We start from the raw sequence: 20,742 nt of genomic DNA on the forward strand, positions 1-20,742 counted from the left end.
GAAGTGGTTTATGGCAAAGACGGGAGCACTTAATACATCTTTTGTGTGTATGTAAAGTGTATTTTTTGCCATCTTCTTAGAATAATAATGCCGCTGTACACATTAGTGCTGCGTTCTGCACACCACTTTGCGGTCAGAAGGGTCGTAAACCCAGAGGGGCCTCGCGGTGAGCCGAGACCCGAGCGACGCCCGGTTTCACGTTGCTCCCGTGACCCAACGTGACCCACTGAAAATGGCGACGTAGAAGGCGATTGATTTCCTATAGCTGAATGAGTTACGGGATTTTAAAAAATAGAATCTTTTACGCTTCTGTGCCGGGTCTAGCCGGTGCGTATTATGCAGAGAAAAGAGACGGTCCTGGAGCCAGCTGTGGAAACAGAAGATAGCGAGTGAGCCAGGGAGGAAGTTGAAGGGATTTAACGCACGGGGATCTGCAGAGATGGACCTTTTCATTTCCTCTGGACCGCTCTGGCTGTTTGAACAGGTGGGGCCCCCTCCCCCCCCCCCCCAGGCTGTAAAAAGGCTCTTGAGTTGTCCAGTTCGTGCACTCTCCCCTCACTCTTTCGGGCCGTCGGCCGAAGCGGAGTCTTTTTATTGTTTCTCTCCCCAAAAAACAGACTTAATGCTTTTCCAGTCGCCCTCCTGTCATTGCCGTTATTACCCCTCCGAGCAGCTGGGCTACGAGACGTGGAAATGCTTGTTAAAAGGGAGAGAATCGGAACACACTGATTACAGAGGGGGTGTGTGTGTGTTTTTTTCTTTTCGCTACGTGTTTTTGTGCGTTTCCCCTTCGGGGCATGGATGCACCCGGCCTGAGTCACGCTAGACTGGAGCCATGGCTCCGGCTCCTCGAGCTCCCTTTCCCTCTTTTTTCCTTCCCACCGCCCGACATAACCAGCTGGGCTCCTGAAAACATCCAAGCCCACACACACACACACACACACACACACACACGCAGACAGGCAGACAGGCAGACATGTCGGAGAGGCACTTGATGGGAGGACAGAAGGAGTGATGAAATGCCAGAAGGAGTAAGGGGCGGGCGGTGGCAGGCCCACATTGAGATTGATGGCCTGCTGTAGAATCTAGCAGGTAAACATCACTGCCCCCCCCCCCCCACACACACACACACACACACACACACACATCTCTCTACACCCCCCTCCCCCACAGATTAGGCCACTTGTTGAGATTGCTTCCACAAATTCCCATGTTCTCATACGCTCGCCTTTTCTTTTCTTTTTTTTTGTCCGCCCAATTTTTCTCTGTTTGTGTTTCCCCTCCACTTCCCCTTAATTGTGCTCCTCTGCCGCTCCCCCCCCGCCCCCCTGGCGTTATAACTGTAACCAGTAGGTGGCGATGTGACTCTTCGGAAGCGGAAAAAAAGCCTCTCTCTTCCTTGCCCTTATTTGATCCCACCTCCCCTTCAGCGAAAACAGTCTCCGTACTGCTTTGTGTGATTATGTTTAATTTTTTTTTAAAGAAAAGAAAACCTGGATGTCTAAGAAAGTTTCCCAACTGCTTGATTTTATTTTATTTTTATTTTTTTGCTCTTAACGAGCTCGATGTGTATTTGAAAGCGGAGCGCAGACGATCTGCAAAAGTTGGTCGTCGGTGAGGATGAAAGCTGATTTGCTGCTCGTCATCAGGGAAGATATCTCGCACCGTATCATCACGCACACACACACACACACACACACACACACACACACACACACTGCATTGTAGCGTTTTGTTACCCAGCATGCCTTGTGAGGATTGCACTTGCCATATACGAGAGCCAGCGGGCCCAGTGACCTCACTCTGAACAAGCTCGCCATGGCAACCCTCCACACGCATTCTCTTTCTTGCTGTCCGTGAAAGGTCTGACCTTGTTGATGTAACCCACCCCCCCCTCCCCGAGCTGGACATCTCCTCCCATCTCCTCAAGTGACACGACCGCCCCGACCGAGTAGAGGTCAAGGGATCGGGGTTGTTTAGTCTGGACGGCAGCTGAACTCTCCGTGGCCTCTCGCCGCCCCTTTCTCCTGCGTGAGGCTTTCACTTGTGTTTGTATATTTTTGCATGAGCAAACGCGCTCGCGCGTGTGTGTGTGTGTGTGTGTGTGCGCGTGTGTGCGTGCGTGCGTGTGTGTGTGTGTGACTAGGTGCGTCTTCCATTGAACGCACATCAAGCTTGGATGATACTGGTGTCGGAATCTCTCTCTCTCTCTGTGTGTCTACAATCCAAATCTCCGTGCTGCATGTATTGAGGTAGATTTGTGATGTAATCTCAGCCCCCCCCACCTCCCCCCCCCCCCCATAAATCTGCAGCTCACTCATCCTTCAGCTCCCCTCCGAACCAATAATCTCGTTACCGGGAGGGAACGAAAGCTCCAGTTAACCTGAACCCTCGCACTCATTACGCATCCCGAGCGCCATTGGTGCCCGCCGCATGCTGGTAATCGCATCCCGTTGGTTGCGCAACCTGCCTTTGTGCGCCGCCGGGCCGGTTCCGAGCGGCCGCTGCAGCCGAGCATGCCCAATGAGTCGGCTTTCATCGAATTCTCTTTTTTTTTTTTACGTCTGAATTAGCATTTCTTGGCACATTTAGTGATATTTCAGCATCCAAATTCCTTTCCTGCCCATTTGAGAAGGATTATCTCGAGTTATTATACGGTGACCTCGGAGGGGTCCTTGAATTTGCACAATCCGGAATTGTTTTCGATTTGGAAAAAAATGTCTCTGACGGCCGTGAGCTGCTGCCGAATGGCTCGTTTTCAATTATAATCTGTTTGTCACAAACGTCTGATGAAGACGGACAACTCCCCGAGAGCGAAATCTGTAAATCTGTCCCTTGACGAGAGCCCTCGATGCTTTTGGGATGCAGGTTTCCGTGGCGACGGTCAGAAGCAAGGTTGTGTTTCCTTGGCGACGGAGGTCCTGCCCGGCATGTGCATTAGCTTCATTGTTGTTGCCTGACAGTATCATCATCCCATCGACACACACACACACACACAGATGGAAAGAAAAATAACTTTCACCAAGGTCAATACGGCTGAATCTAATAGTAAATTCCTTCTCCGTGTCCCGCGGTTCCATCCTTTCTTATTTCTCTAATTTGTGAAAAAGTCCTGTCCAGCTCAAACGACCTCCAGCCGTCCTCCGCCGTTTGGCTCGGAGGCAGAATGAGCCGGTGTGCGGCGAGGAAGAGGAGGATGGACGGCAGACGAGCAGAGGGGCTATGAGACATGTCAACCTCTCAATTAGGAACAGGGCCAGATGTTACCCTGGGACGGCTAATGGAAGCCCACTGAGACCTGGGGGGGGGGGGGTCCTAAATCAAATAATCTCTTTTTATCTAGTTTAGTGGGATTTGGGTTCTTCGTCAAAGTTATTGATGACTTCTTATTCAAGTTGCACATTCAGTCTTCTTCTTCTTCTTCTTCTTCTTCTTCTTCTTCTTCTTCTTCTTCTTCTTCTTCTTCCACTCTGCTGAATTCCGAGCAGTCGACACGCAAGCGTTCCTATTTTTTAGTCTCCGAAAGTTTGAAAGCATTTCAGGACGTTCCTCTGTTATGAACTCAATCTTCAAAGAGGGGTTACGTTTACACTAGCGTTCAAACGTTTGGGGTCTCTTAGAAATGTCCTTATTTCTCAAAGAAAAGCACTGGGTTTTTTCACTGAAGATAACATTAAATTAATCAGAAATACACTCTATTCATTGTTAATGTGGTAAATGGTATTCCACGTGGAAAGGTCTATTTTTTTATGAAGTCTTTACATAAGTGTATATTTCCAGTGTTCTAATGGTGCATTGTGTTTGCTAATCGCCTTAGAAGACTAATTCAGGGTTAGAAAACCCCTTGTGCAATTATGTTAGCGCAGCTGAAAACAGTTATGCTGGTCTAATTTACCAGCAAATGCACTTTTAAGATCACATGTTGGTCTTTTTTTTTTCTCGGCCTCCATCCTCAGTCTTAACACTCCCGGGCGTCATCACTTCTCGTGGCTGGTTTCTCCCACTCAGTTCTAACAGGCTTTGCCGGCAGAAAGTCCTCCAGCGTTTCCAGTCGTCTTCTCTATAATTTGCTTTTGTATTCAGCTTTTTTAAAATTTATTTTTATCCACGGTTGTTAGTGTTATTTCCGAGGCCTCTCTCCCTCCTCCTCCTCCCCCGTGTGATGTGCTGTCCGCAGCCGTTTCCCTCCAGCCGGCTGCCCGGCCAGCCGTGACTGGCACATAATACCTCCGTACCTCGGCGGCAAAAAAAGGAAGAAGAAAAAATCAATCTTTTTGCCCTCGGCTCAGGGACGTCCAGTGGCTCGGAAGCAGTCTGAATAATGGTGTGTTGGCTGAAAGCGGTAGATAAGGAAGTAGTCAGCGGTGGACCGGGGGAAGGAGTACTTTGTAGTGAGAAGCTTTGACAGAGATAGATGGGGGCCAGGAGGAGCTCGCAGTCGAGAGGAAATCCGTCTTTCTCCTGGCAGAGTGGTGCTCTTGGATCCGGCAAATTAGAGATGGTTTTTTAGCAGAACTCCATCCAGCGGTGACAAATTAAGGATCGTTCTTTTGCTTCAGAGTTGGACCGCACTGCGCCGTCATTTGCCTGTGAGCTATTCACCACGCGGCCAAAAGTATGTGGACATTTGGCCTTTTTTCGTCCCCAAAGCAATCTCCTTTCATTCATTACTCACGTAGGAGGGCTTGAGAACTACGAGAGGGACCCTCCTTTGTTGCTCTCCTTAACGTTTCTTCCCTTTTTTCCCCCGTGAAAGTTTTGTTCTGATATTTTGGGAGTTTTTCCTGATCCGGTGTGAGGGCAAAGGTCAGGGATGTCGCATGTGCACAGATTTCTAGTCAAATTTGTAATTTCTGATATTGGGCTGTACGAAATAAACTAAATTAAAATTGTCATGATGTCTGGTGACATGGCGTTCCCATGTCTGTACATATGGCATTACCAGCATGTCTCTTATTCAGCTTGGTGGATTGGCCAGTTCTGAACTGTTCCAAGTACATTTGTTTATGACCAAAATACCTGCAGAACTAATGACAAACATAGGCTAAAAATTGCGATATCAACCCCGAAAATCGACCATCTGTCTCCCTCTGCTTTCTTATACCATTTTTTATTTATTTTTTCTCGATGACTGGTCATGTGGTGGAAAGACGGTTTTTAATGGTTGTTTTTTTATTTTTTTATTCAGCCACTTCCTGTCTGCTCTAGAAAGCGTCACTGAAGGAGTCGCGGTGCACGTCGGCGCCCGACTCGCTCGACTGCCGTCTCGACTGCCCTCCGCCAGCTGCTCGGCCCGACTTATTGTTGTGTGAAGTTTTTTTTAAATTTCATTTCTTTTTTTCAACCTGGAGGCTGCTGAGTGTAGGGGGGGGGGGGCTGCCCTGTGGCGGAAGACCTCTCACCTCGCTCGTCTCTGGAGGCCCCTCCCCCACCCCGAGTCCCCTGACAGCTTGACTGACCGGTACAAAGTAACCCGCTGTATGCTCTGAGGTCTCTCCCCCCCCCCTCCCCCTTCCACTCGGCTGTCCCGGGACAATGTCCGACTGTCACCCTTCCCCACCCTCCTCTTTGTGCTCTCGTTGAACTACAGCACGAGTCGGTTCTCTGCACTCCCGGAGTAATTGAAAACATGTGATTACATTTTTTTTTTTTGAAAGAACAGCCGGGGATGTGCACCGCTGAACGTGACTCCATGCAGCGGGGAGCGCCGGTCAGATGGCGCCTGTGAAAGGTGATATCGGCATGTGGCGTCCTCATTACGAGGACTCAAAGCGTCCCCCTCGTGAACGTGTAAAGGCCGGAGACGGGATCTTTTTAGGTTGTTGAAAGGATTGTGCCGACCTCGGAATGAAGTCACGTTCCACCGGTCGGCCTCAGACAGAGCGTAGCCTTTTAAGCTGCCTCCTCTCCCCTCGTCTCCTAGGACAACAGACGGGCTGTTAGACGTTTCCTTGCGCCTGTCCAGTGACTCTCTTTTTGTAATATCCTGATTTATGTTGGATTTTTTGGGGGTTATTTCTTATTTCTTATTACATTGTATCCTCGTTTCCAAAACTAAACCAAACTACAGCTGCTGGTCCGGTTTTAAGTGCCAAAACAATGTTTTCAGGATGTCCCCAACACCGAGTCGGTTCATTCCGGTCCATAAGGCTTATCACTCGATTTTCACAAAGATTGAGATTGTTCTCACATTCAGCATTGCGATGCCAGCTTGTGATTGGCCGGGATTAATTGTGGCCATAAAGCACCTCATCAGGAGAAATATTTAACATGCAGAACTTCTGAAAGGCAGAATCCCTTGTTATTAATTATGAATCATTAAAAGAGTGGTTTCTAACATTAGTCCACCACCTTTTGAATGAAGGCAAACACACCAAACTTTTCCTTGTCATATCATGGCAACGTCTCTACCATCTTTTTTTTCTTTTCGACTGTCCCTCACCTCAGGCTCGAGAACATTTATGATTTGTATAACTTTTTTTTCCCTCGTATTTAATAGACCAAATGATTGCCCTTAATTATTGGTTGAAAAAATAATCGTGAACCTAAATATTCCATACTTTGCTTTACGTTGCTTCCCTGAATTTATTTGCAAAGGCATGGCAACAGCTAATAGATATATTTGTCGGCAATTGATTTTTTCTTTTTGGTCCATGAAATTTCATAAAATAGTGAATCAAATAAAGACATCAGTTGTCGCAATTTGAATTTCCTCTGATGAATTAACTTTCTTGTCCCAGCGCCATGGCGCTGTATCGCCCCCCCCCCCCTCAAAGGCGACCATGTTCCAACCTCAAATATCCCTTTTTTTAACAACTCATTGCTGTCTTGTTGGATTGAGGTGTCATCTGCAGGCTGCCAGCTAAAAGACACGTGTCCTTGGAAAGTGGGACAAAGGCTAGGTGTCCCATTATTGTGGGGGGGGTTCCATGGGCATTGTTTCGCACATCTATATCCGTCTGCGGCAGCCCCCTTCTGTCACGAAGAAAAAAACACCACAGGCAACGATGATGTCTTGGTACTCACACACACACACTCGGCAGAGAGGCGAGTAAGGTGCATAATTGTTGCTCTCGGGGAGTCTCCGGGCTCATGAATGTGCGCTCTGTTCTCATTACTGGCCTTGATTACCTTAATCCTCCGTCTGAACTCCAGGCCTGTCACACGCACCGAGGGATCCGAGAGGTCAAAGATCAAGCCCCCACCCACCTACCCACCCCCCATCTCTCTGCTCACTCCCTAAAAAAAAAACCACTGTCTCCTCATTAAACCACAGCCATCTTTCCCTTCTCTCCCCTCCTTTTCCCTGCATTAGCACCCCCCCCCCCCCGCACCCCCTGCTCTTTTGTGTTTCCCCCCACCCCCTCCCCTTGCTTCCCCTGCTCCTCTCCAAAGGGAGGATGGTTCTCCCTCCTGCTCTTTAATGGACTGGGTGTACTCTGGCGCTCTGTGGAGGCACTTCAGCGCAAATGAAGTCGTAACGAGATGAAAATTACAGGCTTCAATTTATTTTCGCTCGTTCCATTTTGGATGTGGACGGGGGGGGGGGGGGGGGGCTGAGTTCTGCAAGTTGTGATTTTCAATGAAATGCACTGCTTCTGAAAGCGCGTCGGTGGGACCAGTTCTCAAGAAATGATGTGTTGGGTTAATGACGATCAGAGCGTCAAAAGAGAATCCTGGACTTTTGGGCCCATTTGACCAATTCCCGGTTTTGATATGAAGACGCACCGAGAGCCCACCGGCTGCGTCCGAAAGGAAAAGCTTTCAGGCACATTGACACTCGTGTTTTCTTCTCGTCTCCGGCAGCCGAGCGGGTCTCCGTAACTGAAGCATATAATGTATTTCATTCATTCGAGCCCTGCATCCTTAAAAGGAAACATAAAGACTCTATTGTGATCCACTGAGTTGTTTGGTAAAAGCTCTTAAGACTTTTTGTCTATTTGGAAAATAAACAAACAAATAACAGCGTGAGCATCTTTTTTTGCAGTTGCGTTCACGTTTTTTTTTCACGTTAATTCCTAACTCCCTGCATGCTTTGCATAGCGTCGTGACACATCGGCCAACTGAAAGCTTCTATTTGCATTCTAAGAGCCACTTTGCACGCACCAAAAATGTCAATACGTCTATTGACGTACGTCGCGAATTAATTTTCCATTCTGGATAACGGCATTAGCAATTTGTCCGTTAATGCCCCCCCCCCCCCCCCCCCACCACCACCACCCTCTCTGTTCGGGGTAATCACCGGGTGAGGAGTGGAGAATGAGGACATTGCACACACTTAGATTTCCTGGGAGTTGGCAATTAAAATGGACTTTTTGGACGAATGTGGTTTGTATTTCCATGACTGTTGGCATAATTGTCGACGTAAAATCCCGCCACATTTAAACTTGCTTTTTTAATGGCAATCGTGCATTTTTCTCAGTCGCAAATCCGCGACACCGCAAGTGTTGCCAGTTTTCACGTAATCGGAAAAACGTATCGCCCAAATGCGTTTTAGGAATTTTGACAGATTTCCTTCTTTTTTTTAATATACAGTATATATATTTTTGTTTACACCAGTTGCAGCTTTGACCTTTCCCGATGAGAGCAATGCAATCTTCCGTGATGTAATCTTTTAAACACCCCCCCACCCCCCGTGGCTACTACATGTGAAGGGTAAAGCATGACGAGGGAGGGCAGATAAGCTGGAGCCACCGCGTCGGGGCTAAATGTGTTGCTCAAAGACGATTTAACTTCCAACGTGCCGCCGGCGTGAGAAAATGAATTTGTCTGCTTGGTCTAATCTGAAAGGTCAGCTGTCATCCTCAAACCAGATTGTCTCGGGCTATCCTGTGGGACTTCTTTGATAATTATTATATCCAGTGTATTTTACACATTGCACATCTTTTTTTTAAAGTCCTAGAATAGTTAAAGACAGTGTTCCCAATATGTGGATGTTAAAAAGGCCATGAATCAAAGTGTAATGGTTAAAAACTCTTCCATGTGTGTTGAGAGCTTCATTGACGTATGAAGTCAACCGGCCATCCAGTGGAGCCTTTTGAACATCTCGTTTTCAAATTACTGGCCCGGCTGAGCAAAAAAAAACAACAACAGGGGGGCTGTGAATCCCCCCCCTCCCCTCCCACTGCCCATGAGGCCTCTGAGGTCACTGCCTCGGCCCGTCTAATGCAGGGGGGGGTCACGTTGAAAAAAAAGAGATTTACTGAGCGGTCAAGACATCCAGTTAGCAGCGCACGCAATTTCATCAAAATCTCGACATTGTGTGTAAAAAAAATAAAAAAACATTGCCCCCCCCCCACCACCACCGCCGCCACACACCCCGTGCCCCCGCCTCCTCTCCAGGGTGCCGGGTCCCATTCATCAACCGCTGACTTTGTGCCGCTGAACCCGGCCGTCCGTCTGGGTATTGAGACGCTTGAGTGATGTCAGCCGAACACGTCAGTCAGGTTACCTCTCGGTGACCTCCGCTCTCCCACTCGAGAGCTTTTCATTTGGAGGAGCGCCGTAATGTAATGAGTGTGTGTGTGTGTGGGGTGGGGGGGAGGGGGGGTCTTAACATGGACTACTTTTGGCTATAGCTCACTCTTCGGAACCTCTCCTTCCAAACAGGCTTACACCCCCCCCATCCCTCCCTTCAACGACAAGAATGGAGCTAAATGTACCGTAACGTGTGGACGCTGTCGAGTCGCTCTGCTTTTGATTTTTCCATTTCCAGTCACTTCCTCGCTTTAGGGAGAACCTCCGGAGGTCATAATACGTTACAGGTTCCTTCTGCAGCTGCCGGTGGCGGTGGAAAATGTGAACACACTGCCCACGTTCGTGCTGCAAGTAAACTCGTACGGTCTCGGTGTGTGTGTGTGTGTGTGGGGGGGGGGGGGGGGGATCTTCACCTTAACCCACTGGGCTCGTCTCGGTTTCACCCCACATCCTGTTTGAGATGTGGCTGTGTGGATTCGTGGTCTCCTCTGGCTTTGTCCAGCTCGCAGCGCTGGTTGTGTTGGATCACGGGTGTCCAACTCATTTTTCACTGTGGGCCACATCAGCACCACGACCGCCTCTTAAAGGGCCGGTTGCACCTGAAACTCTGTGTGAGCTACTCCCGGATGTATTAAAGAACTCTCTTTTGCATGTGATTATTGTCTATGGAGTGTAGAAATATTGTACATAAGAACATTTCTCTAATATTATCACATGAATCCAATTCATTTAAAACCTTCAAAATAAAAGCACAGGATATTTTTTCTTAGGTTTCTTGAAGAAAAGGTGATCATGTGTCTTTCAAGCCGTCAGGGGCCACATAAAATGACGTGGTGGGGCCGATTTTGGCCCGCGGGCCTTCTGTTTGACACCTGTGTATTAGATGGTTAAAAAAAGAAAAAAGATTGGATTGGAACGATTCCAAATAGTTAAAAGACCCCAGGCATCACCCGGGTGTTCTGGTGTTCTGCACATGTGGCTCGTCTCACCCAGTGTCCTCCGTGGGACTTTATTCTTTGGGGGGAAATGTACAGTAGTCAATGACGAGAGAGAAATAACTTTTTTTTTTATCACGTTTATTTTAATGGACGACCAGCTCTACCTGCTGAACCATAGAAGAAAGCAAAGATCTTCAAACACTGTCAACCCTCTACTCTAAAATACTCTCGTGCCTCCATGTCGTCTCAGTTTCTCGCTCTAGCTTTCCTGATATTTATTTTTGAAAGGCCTGGAGGAATTAGCTGTTGACGGGAACTCTGCGCCGACTCCGGAGTTGACGGAGAGGCCTTCAGGGACCATCACAGGGGAGTCGCGTCATCAAGCCCCCCCCCCCCCCCCCTGCTCTCGGGCACAGCGGAGGGGGATGAAATATGAACTCCTTTTATAATATCTCGCCTAATAACTGTGTTGACAAGCTCCATGAGTTACACCTTCTGCAGGGAACGGCGTGGCATTTGGATGATTAGCTGTAAATGGTATTTTATTCTACCTCGCCATCACAGCGTTTTATTGTGTCGCAGAGGTTAGATGGTGATTTTCACTCGGCTTATCGTGGAACTAAATGCCAATTTCTTTCTTACTTGTGATGGTGGGGGGGGGGGGGGGGGGTTTACAGGGGTCCCGACCAAGAGAAGCCCAATTAATTTACACTTCTAGTCCTCCCCGCCCGCATGCCTGAGTCCACTCGGCGCCGACACTCGGCTCATCTAGAAAGCCGGGAAGCTCTCCTCGATACACTCCGTCGCCAGTGATGCTTTTTTATTCTTTATTTTAAGAAGCTTTCTAGGGGGTGGGGGAGGGGTCTAAAGTGGGGTAAATGTTCCCGCGAGGTGGCGGAGGGGCCGAGGTCCCGGTCTGATCTGAACACACACACACACACACTCAAACTGGCACCCACGTGCATACACTGATCCTCATGCCGCTCAGGCCCCAGCGGTACAGTCGAAGGATGCTGGAGACTCATTAAACTCCCCCACACTTCTGGCTTCCGACTCGGTTACCGCGCGTCTCGTCCGTGTCCGTCGTCTTCTTCATCTTCTTTCTTCCTCCTATTCGCACCTTCTTTTTAACATCCCGTGTGTTCGCTCTCGCTCCCTCTTGACGTCCCCGTTCGCTCATCTGGTGCCTCCATTAACACGCCGGCATTGCAGCTCCTCTCTCCTCTCATGTCCCCCTGCAGATTAGAGGGCTGATAGGAGGGCTCAAACCAAACCATATATTTATATATATATTTTTTTTAAATATATATATATACATATTTAGATATATATATGTACTACTTTTGTTCTGCACTGAAGCAAACTTATAAACTATTAAGGCAGTAAAGTGAACCTTATAAAGGTTCCACAAGTTGTAACTGATGGCTTTATTCAAGTTTGAAGTATAATTACATGCTTATAGGTTCATTATAAAGCATTATTAATAACTTTTGGTTCGCCATGTCGACTGGCGGTGTCCTACTCCTGCATGACACCTGATCTCTCTTTTTGAGTCTTGTGAAATATTTCATTAAATGGGGGAATTCTTCGAGTTTATCATCCTGAACTTTCATAAAGTTCAGGAACTTGCGAGAGATGGATAAAAAAAGTGTCCGGTTAAAGTCTAGATAGTTTGACTCGCGATCGCTCGTATGAAACACGCTGGATCCCACGTTCTGCAGTGTACCACGACCCACTCGCGTGCCATCGTGACGTCTCGATGGAGGCCGACGTCTTTTAGATTCACAACGCACACAACGTCATACGTCTGTTTTCACCAGTCGAACGCTATTCGTGACGGCGAAGCTAATCGCCGTGGGCACGACATTATTTTTCTGGTCAACAGGGGGCAGCAGTGAGCCGGGAACGAGGCCGCTCGCGAGAAGAGTTTCAGAGGCGAAGAAGAAGAAAGAAATATTGTCTTTGCATAATAATTTATTAAAAAAGGAAATATATTCAACGTCTCGAGGATACACACACTGCGTTTTGGTGAGTGACACTTGATGTAAACAGTAGCGTCGTCTGTAACTCGTGACGCCTTCTAGAGAGTGGTCCTCTTGGCTCATGCAGTCATGTCGGAAAAAGGGAACATTTCATCATTTCAGCTGTTTGTGTGACTCGGCGCTTGTGGTTTCACCCCACAAAGATATTAAAATAACATTTAAAAAAGGAAAAATTGACAGCAGAAAGTCCGTATTTTTTGCTTTTCTTCTTCTGACCTCAAGTAATACGACGTGAAGTTCATCCCGCCTTTTGCTGATGCACAGAAAACAAAGAATCTCTCCACGAGTGAGGAGCCACACTCGGGCATTCTCTTCATGGATTCACAATATGTGGCTAATTTAGTCCCCCCCCCCCCATCACTCTGTCGTTCCTCGTCCTCCCCTCCTTCCTTCCCTCCTTCCTTCCCTCCTTCCTGCCGTCTGGATCGCGCATTAGAGTCGTGCGAGAGGGTCTGGACATCAGGCTTTTCCCCCCTCGTGTTATCACAATCAGCCATCGGTGTCCTGTTTCTTCACATGTTGCCACGTTGTCACCTTCTGCAGACTTTTGGCTCCACACCCTGTTAAGTCCACCCTTTTTTTTTAAACGAAAAGAAGTATCGTAATAATTCTCTCTCCGTTCGCATCACCGAGATCTCACTTCCCACGATGTCGAGATACACGGCATTTTGCCACGACGGCAGGGTGAAACGTCGAGGTCAGTTTAAGTTCAGTTCAGTGGACTCGAGACATTGAGGGTTATGGATATGCAATTACTCAGTCGCGCACTGTAAAACGTTAGGTGATCATGAAAGGTTGAGTTCACCACTTTGGGAAATGGGCTTTCTCTATGAAGGTAGATTTGTGTCTTTATTACGCAAACGAATCCAAAAAAGGTTTTGAGACCAAATTTCTTGTTTGTCAGTAAATTAATTGTTATTTTCGCTGATTTTTTTAAACCAAAATCTTTGTTCTCAAATTCAAACCCTGCGCTCTCTAAACAAAAATCTACGATTTGAGTTTTGACATAGTGGGCGGGGCTAACGCTGCTGAATGAGCGAGGAGTTTCTATTGGTGGGTTTGACTTGCTCTTTGCTCTCGAAACCTTTTGTGTAGTTTGCGTAATAAAGACACAAATCTACCTTCATATTTCTCACCATTTCTTGCGTTTGGAGTCGCGTGGAAAAGTGGAAACCGATTTCACTGTTGGGGGGGGAAAATGCCGCGTTGGCTAATTACGACCCAGACGAGCCCGCTCTGTACGAACCGGCCCCAAGGGAACCGGAGAGACGTCCGTCGCTCTGCTGCCGCTCGCTCTTTCGTGCACTTCCTCCGCGCCAAGCGTGAGGTATGGGATCAGGTGGACGTCTCTCGGGGTCCGCGCAGGACACACAGGCAGCCAGACGGCGATTTACTGGCTTTGTGGTTGGATGTGAGATGTTGGAGAGTTCTGGGCCACCTGATCCCCGCTGTGGGCTCGAGTTAAAGCCGCGACTCTTAAACGTGGGCGGAGGGGGGGGCCCTGCGGGACGCCGAAACAACACCAGGCCCTTCTCTATGAATATCAATGATCCAGCCGAGCGTAGATCAAATGCACAGGAGCCAAGCTAATTGGTCGGGTACGCGGTGACCTCTCACCCTCCTGTCTCTGTGGAAGAAAAAAAAGACATAAGAATTTATATATTTTTATGTTTATGATAACAAACCGCATGACATTATTGTCGTTTTGGTCTCGCTCCCGCCGAGACGGGAAACCTCCGACACGGCGTCACCGTCTGGCCCGGTAATGAATGAAAGCTGGAGATCAAACCCCCGGGGGGGACGGGAGGAGAACGGTGCCGTCACCAAGCGAAAGGGCAAGGCATTTCATCGGCAACTGCTCAATTAAAATCTCCGAAAAACACAACGAGGGGCCGGCGCGTGCACTCGGGGTCCCCGGTTGACTTCTCGGCTCCGATGTATTCATTAATACGCACGTTTTTTTCTTCTTCTTTCTTTTCTTTCTGCCGAAACAGCTGCCGTAAACCTTTTACCACAAAGCGGGCCCGTTCATATCGGAGCTCCATCTTGCATTTCTTTGTTCTGGTTTTTTTCTGACTTTGTGAATGGGATAATCTCGGCGTGAGAGCGAGATTAGCTGCGGCTAAAACTCTCCGCAGATTCCCCTAGCAGCCCCGGGCCAGGATGGAGAGCGTGAGCCGGACTAGCACGGCCCGCGCAGTAATTATGATTCATATTGTTGCGTTCACACGGATCCCTTCACTGTGTTTTGCCCCGAGGCAACTTCCTGTCACCAGGCGCTTCTGCCGAAAGGATCAGATTTATCTCCTTTTTTAAAATATATTTCCAGTACTCTGTGTGTTCACGGTTGGGGAGCAGGGAGGGGTGAAGGGCGAGGATTTATTTGAAGCCAGTCTTTGGGTAATAGCTGTCGGACTGAATACAAATATGGAGATCAAATGGGAAATCTCATCAGCCAAAATCCCTAAAAAGTATTTTTTATGTCAATTGAGGTGAGAAGTGAATAGAAATGGTGAGAAAGTGAGAACAAATTTTATTTAGCCAGTACACACATTCTGCCCTCCCAATCTGTGGCCGTCACTATATGAGAACCGCTTCTCTTGAGCCCCCGCGATGTGAAGAGCACGTCTTTGTTGGCATTTGAAAAAGATTTACATCCAATTTGCTTGACATTTGACTGGAGACCTTCGAGCCTCACTAACAACGCGACGGTCCTGGAGTGAGACGCAGGAAGTGCTGGCAGATGGGGATCAGTGGACACATCTGGCATGGAAGAAATCTCCAGCCGTCGGGGGTTCTTCCCACGCGACCGTCTGTCCTGAATGAATCCTAACCTTAACCTGCCAAGACGTTCCTAGAGATGTTAGTACCCAGGTACTAGTTTTTAAGGGAGCCAAAAAGTTCCCTCGGCTCACTGTTTGAGTCCTTCAGAAGCATCGCTCTCCCTCTTTTTGAAATGAGTCGGGAATCCGACAGCAAATATTTCATGTTTGTGTTCTCCACTTGTCCTAAAATGGTCCTAAATCTGGAAGTTCAACTGGAAGTTCTTTCAGGAAGTGGCGACGCCTGAACAGTCTGTTTTTGAGGCGGGGGGGTAAAACGGGGATAAAACTTGATTTTGACCCTGGTCGCTGTGGTCGAAAATGCACTTCTTTATAAAAGGTTTCCAGTCATTATTTTTTGGGGGGGAGGTCTTGCGGTCCAGACGGGGGCTGTTGCCACTGTATCGCATCCTCCGCCCGTAGAAATGTCACGTTTTCCATCTCTGACCCTCACAGAACCGAGGCCAGGAGCCTGGTGTATGTTGTTTCCCCTGGCTTTGGGCCTGTGTATTTGAAAAGAGAGGAAAGAATTCTCTCTCTCTCTCTCTTGCTCTCTCTCTCTCTCTCTCTCTCTCTCTCTCTCACAAATATCCTCTGGTCACATTTTGTATTTCCAACTAAAAGGCTCGGACCGCCGCTAATAAGGAGGACTCCGTCTTGTTCGTGAGTTGCCCCGCCCCCTTATGAATAATCGATGAGCGTCCACTTAATAAACATGAGCAGGGGGGGCCGTGCCAGGCCGAGCGCTAGTCGCTGGGCCCCAGTGAAGCTCAGGCAGAGAGCCGGAGGGACGTCGGTTGGAGAGGTAGGGAGGGAGGGAGCGTGTGAGGCGAGGAAGGGTGAGGCGGGGGGCAAGAAGAGTGTGAGAGAGAGAGAGAGGGAGAGAAGCGAGGCAGAGCGGAGAGGTACAGCCACAAGCCGGGGGTGAGAAGTCAATCCCGCCGGGCCCCCTCAGAGTTGTCGTGTGTCTGCGAGCGGGCGGAGGCAGCCAGCTGAGAGTGGGAGAAGGAGAAGAGAAGAGGAAGAGAAGGAGAAGAGAAGAGAAGGAGAAGAGATCCGCTTCCACTGTCCTGAGTGGCCGGAGGGAGAGCCTGGATGGTGTGATCTCCTCCACCATGGGATGCAGCCTCTGTACCCTGCAGAAGCCCGAGGAGCAGTACAAACTACTCTATGAAGTCTGCCAGGTACTGTGGGGGGGGGGGGGGGGGGGGGGGTATTGTGTTGTACTTGTTCTATATTTCTGTTTTCGGCAAAAGCCACAGGCAAATTTTGGGGAACATTTTTTTTATTTTATTGTGACTTCATTGGGGGGGGGGTGGGGTCACCGGCTGAGTGGGGAGTGGAGTTGTTGCCGTCGGTTGAGCTCTCGCAGCTGAGCAGCCTGAACTCTGGCCGCAGGGGTCAGCGAGAGGTGGTGGCGCGTTGCGTTTAAAGGAGGAGGAGGAGGAAGGGGGGTGATGAATACTTCCTGTATTCTTGTTGTTCTTAGTTTGTACTCTAGGTTGAAATGCACTTATTGTGCTTCGCTTTTGGATAAAGCGTCTATAATGTAACAATGTAATGTAATGAAGAGGTGACAGCTCTCTCAATGTGTCTGCTGGTGTGTGTGCCGATTGGCTGCCCACCTCCTAATTGTCGACTGACTGCTGACTCTGAGCTTTCCTGCTTTAACCTCTGTGTGTGACACACACACACACACACACACACACTGAGAGGAAAAAAAAGTTTATATTAACAGCGCCATGCTTGTGTTGCACTTTTTTTTCTCCCCTTTTTTCCGCCAAAGAAAGAAACGGAGCAGAGCGGTTGTTGTAGACGCAGCGTTGCCACAGAGGGAGGATGTTGAAGACGGAGATCTGCTCGGTGGATTCCAATAAACTACGCGTCTTTGTTTTATCTGTCGTCGGTTATGTAATGTCGGCCAGACAATACTCCGAGCCTCGAGACTTCACCGTGGACTTCAGTTCTTTTAGAATAATATCGGATAAATGGACGATTTAATTGACCCCAATCCGGTTATTCCAAATACTTTTATTTAAAGAAGATGAGTTAAAAACAATGAAGCGTTTTTGTATTTCTTTTGTTGATGGACTCTAGTTGAAAAGGATGAAACGCTCTGTGTTATTTTTAGTTATTTTATCCTATTTAAAGCCTTTCCGTCTGGATTTTCCGTCTGGAAAGAAAGTCACAAAGAGACTCGTGACCGACTGAATTATTGTGTGTAAAGTGTGCGTGTGCTCCCGAAACTAAACAACCTTACGGCACGCCGCCGCTCTCGGACCGCCGGTTTATTCATCTTGTTTGGGTTCAAGCGGCGGTCCGGTCTAATGACTGAAAACATCTGACGGCAGACGGGTCTGACAGACGGCGTTGCTCATCTTTTGATGTTTTTTCTTCTTCTTCTTTTTTCATCCATAATGGACTCCGGGCAAGTGTCATCCTCTCGTCACGCCCGAGCGACGTCTCCATTGGCGCCGCTCGGCCCAGTCGCCGGTTTAAATGAACGTAATGATGGAGCTCTCCACTGCGGATCGAGCTCATTATTCTCACCCCCCGTCGCGGGGTAAGATAACGGGGAAGGGGTCCGCGGGGGGGGGGGGGGGAGAGAGACATGGTGTGTCTTGCAAATAGTTTGGCTTTGATCAGGTCTGTTCACGAGACAACAACAACAACAAAAGACTGAGAGGAGTTGTGTGTCTCGAGGAAAAGATGTTGTGCAGTGGTATAATAAATGGATCGTGGCCGGTGATTGATATTGGGGTGAGAAAGACACGCCCCCCCACACACACACACACACACACACACACACAAACGGGCCTCTAATAACGGCTAAAAACATGGCTAATGGAAGAGGGCTGTCACTTCTTTTGTTCCTCCTCGTGTCCTCGGCCACTGAGTCATCTCGCCTGTCAGTCGTCTCCCCCCCCCCCTCCTCCTCCTCCTCCTCCTCCTGTCGGTCTCTCAGCTGTCTCCTCCTTTTCGTCGTCGTGCTGGGTCTGACACGTGCTCCGTTGTGATGATGGCGATGCTGTCAGAAGAGGAAGGAGTCAGTGACTTACTTCCTTTTCACGTCGTGAACCCTTTTATTTTTGTTCTTCTTTAGGGCTGCGACTGTTTTCGTCGTCCATCAATCTGCCCGTCGTGTTCTGGAGTCCTCGTTTAATCATTTAGTCTGTGAAATGTAAAAAAAACAACAACAAAAACAATTTGAACAGTGAGTTGAATGTCAAAGTAGTCGGGATGTCTAGTGGAGGATTAATTGATTAATTAATACCTTAAAAGCCTTCGACAGCACAGCCTTTTATTTCTCTTTTTTTCCTCCCAACAAAACTGCATCGATGTTTATATAAGAGCGCAAAACACTTCGACGAGTGAAACGTTCAAAGTCGACTTGATTTCGCCGATCGGCTGCAGGAACGAGGCTCCGTGTGACGTGACCACTAGACTAACCCCAACTTGGATTCTGGGAGGTCTTATTTTTCTCCCTCCTGAAAGAATACAGGCGGATCCTCTTGTTCGTTGAGCCTGGCACGGTGCCCACCTCACTCCCCCCCCCCCCCCCCATCTCTCTGAGGATTTAATAATCCGCCGACAATCGAAATCTCTCCAGTTGATTTAACACCTATGTGTCTGCAGCGTGGATAAAATATGCTCTACACACAGTTTTTATGAAAGTCAACAGACGGCACCTGAATATTACCAGGATTATAAATGCTCGCTTGAGTTTTAATATTTATATATATATATTTATTTATATATATATTTATGTATATATTTTTATTTTATTTTATTTATATATATATATATATATAACGTGAGCAGTCTGTTTGGATAGAACAAATTAAGAGCTTTGGTGTACGTTAATTCCTCAAAGAATCCCTCCTATCAATTATCTGAGCGTCGCTCGAGCCACGCTGGAGATCAAGTGTTGTTCGAGTCTATTAAAAGCAGCCAACGTGGCGTTCAAGATAAGCGTCCTCCCCTCCCTTTTTTTTGGTTTTTGTTCTGATCATTAAAGACCTGAGCTGCGACGGGGTTCAGCCGCTCCCTCTCAAACTTGACCCCTCTGACAGCGGCGGACTCCTCGCTCCTCTTCTTCGAAGCGGAAGGTGAAGCGCCATGTGGAGACGTAAGCCTCGGACACTTTTGTCAGGGTCTTGTCAGGCGGAGGCCGTGGAGACTCTGTTTGACAGTCCCGGGGCTCTTAATCTCTCCACAAGCGCTTAATTAGAGCCTCGGCGCAAGCCGGGGGGGGGGGGGCGCACGGCGAATTGATCCCGAGACTGTTGTTTGTCTAAGTCGGTTGCTTTCCTAGAGGCGTCTTGCAGAGGAACAACATCTTTTTTTTTAAAATGAAATAAATGATTATTATCTAGAACCCGAAAAAAAAAAAAAAAAAGATTGATCTGCCGGGCGATAGAAGTTTTTAAAAATGAGCCCCGTGGAACCGAGAGCCGCGGCCTCGTCCGCTCGATTCCTGGTTGAAGATGTCCCGCCAGATGGTCTCGGGATGACCGACAGGGAAAATAAGACGGAGATATGTGTACAAGACAAACCCGCCAACCCTTCAATCCTATGGCCCCTCCCCCTGCCCCGCTGTCAGAGCCCCTCCCCCCCGTCATCAAAAGGAACTGGGCAAAGATGTAGCGTGTCCCCGCTCGACCCCCTCGGTAATGAGGCTCGACACAGACGGCGTACGGAGACTCGGAGCGCGCCCACCGGAGCCTGACATTGTGTGTTTTTAATAACCGCTCATCCCCCCCCCACCCCCTGACGGTTGGCCCCCGGCCACATCTGTTAAACTCTGGAGCAGGTGGCCCGGCGGCCCCAGGGGAGCACCGGTGTCCTTACCAGTCGGTCCAAAAGCAAATGACTGAAGGGGATCAAGCCTTTGAGGGAGCACGTCGAAACCAATCGGATCGAGCAATGCACGCCGCTTAAAGACGTCATCGCCAACGGCCCCGGGTCTCTAAACGCACAGGGGTCAGTCCGAACTGATTGGTAGAGATCGTTTCCGATGCATCAGGTTCCTGTTCACTTGTTTGTTTGTTTGTTTGTATTTTTTATTCAGTCAATCAAATCAAATACAATACAATATTATCCTATAAAATATACAAAAGAGAAAGACTGAAAAGGTATAGGTAGAAGCAAAAAAATGCTTATAAATTCCTATCCTAAATTGAAATCAAAATAAATCAGAAAATGTATATAAAATAAAGAAGACAATAAAACAACAAAAAACAAAATATTTATATATACTACCACATACATCTTCCATATTAATACGTTTTTAATTACATTTATAACTCATGAATTTTTTTAGAAATAATTCCCTGAAAAACCGAAAAGGAGTTCACCATTCTTACATCCATTTCACAATTATTCCAAAATTGGACTCCTACAACAGAAATACATCTTCTTTTAATCCTTTTTTTTTTTGCATCAAGGAGCAGCATGTTGTCA

General features: G+C 48.1%; 1 protein-coding gene across 4 annotated transcripts in view; it reads left to right on the top strand.

Annotated features, from left to right (window-relative positions):
• Nucleotides 1-20,742, top strand: part of pdzrn3b (PDZ domain containing RING finger 3b) — a 91,150-nt gene that overhangs the window by 55,573 nt on the left and 14,835 nt on the right. Inside the window, exon 1 of one of the 4 annotated variants that reach the window (XM_056438131.1) lies at nt 16,353-16,463. The exons of the other annotated variants lie outside the window; for them this stretch is intronic. Coding sequence (XP_056294106.1) covers nt 16,395-16,463 — 69 coding nt within the window. The 5' untranslated portion in view covers nt 16,353-16,394. Of the gene's footprint in view, nt 1-16,352; nt 16,464-20,742 lie in introns of those variants that run through there. 4 annotated transcript variants of the gene reach the window in all.

This window comes from Pseudoliparis swirei, chromosome 18, assembly GCF_029220125.1.
Source record: "Pseudoliparis swirei isolate HS2019 ecotype Mariana Trench chromosome 18, NWPU_hadal_v1, whole genome shotgun sequence".
In the NCBI taxonomy this organism is placed as follows: Eukaryota; Metazoa; Chordata; class Actinopteri; order Perciformes; family Liparidae; genus Pseudoliparis; species Pseudoliparis swirei.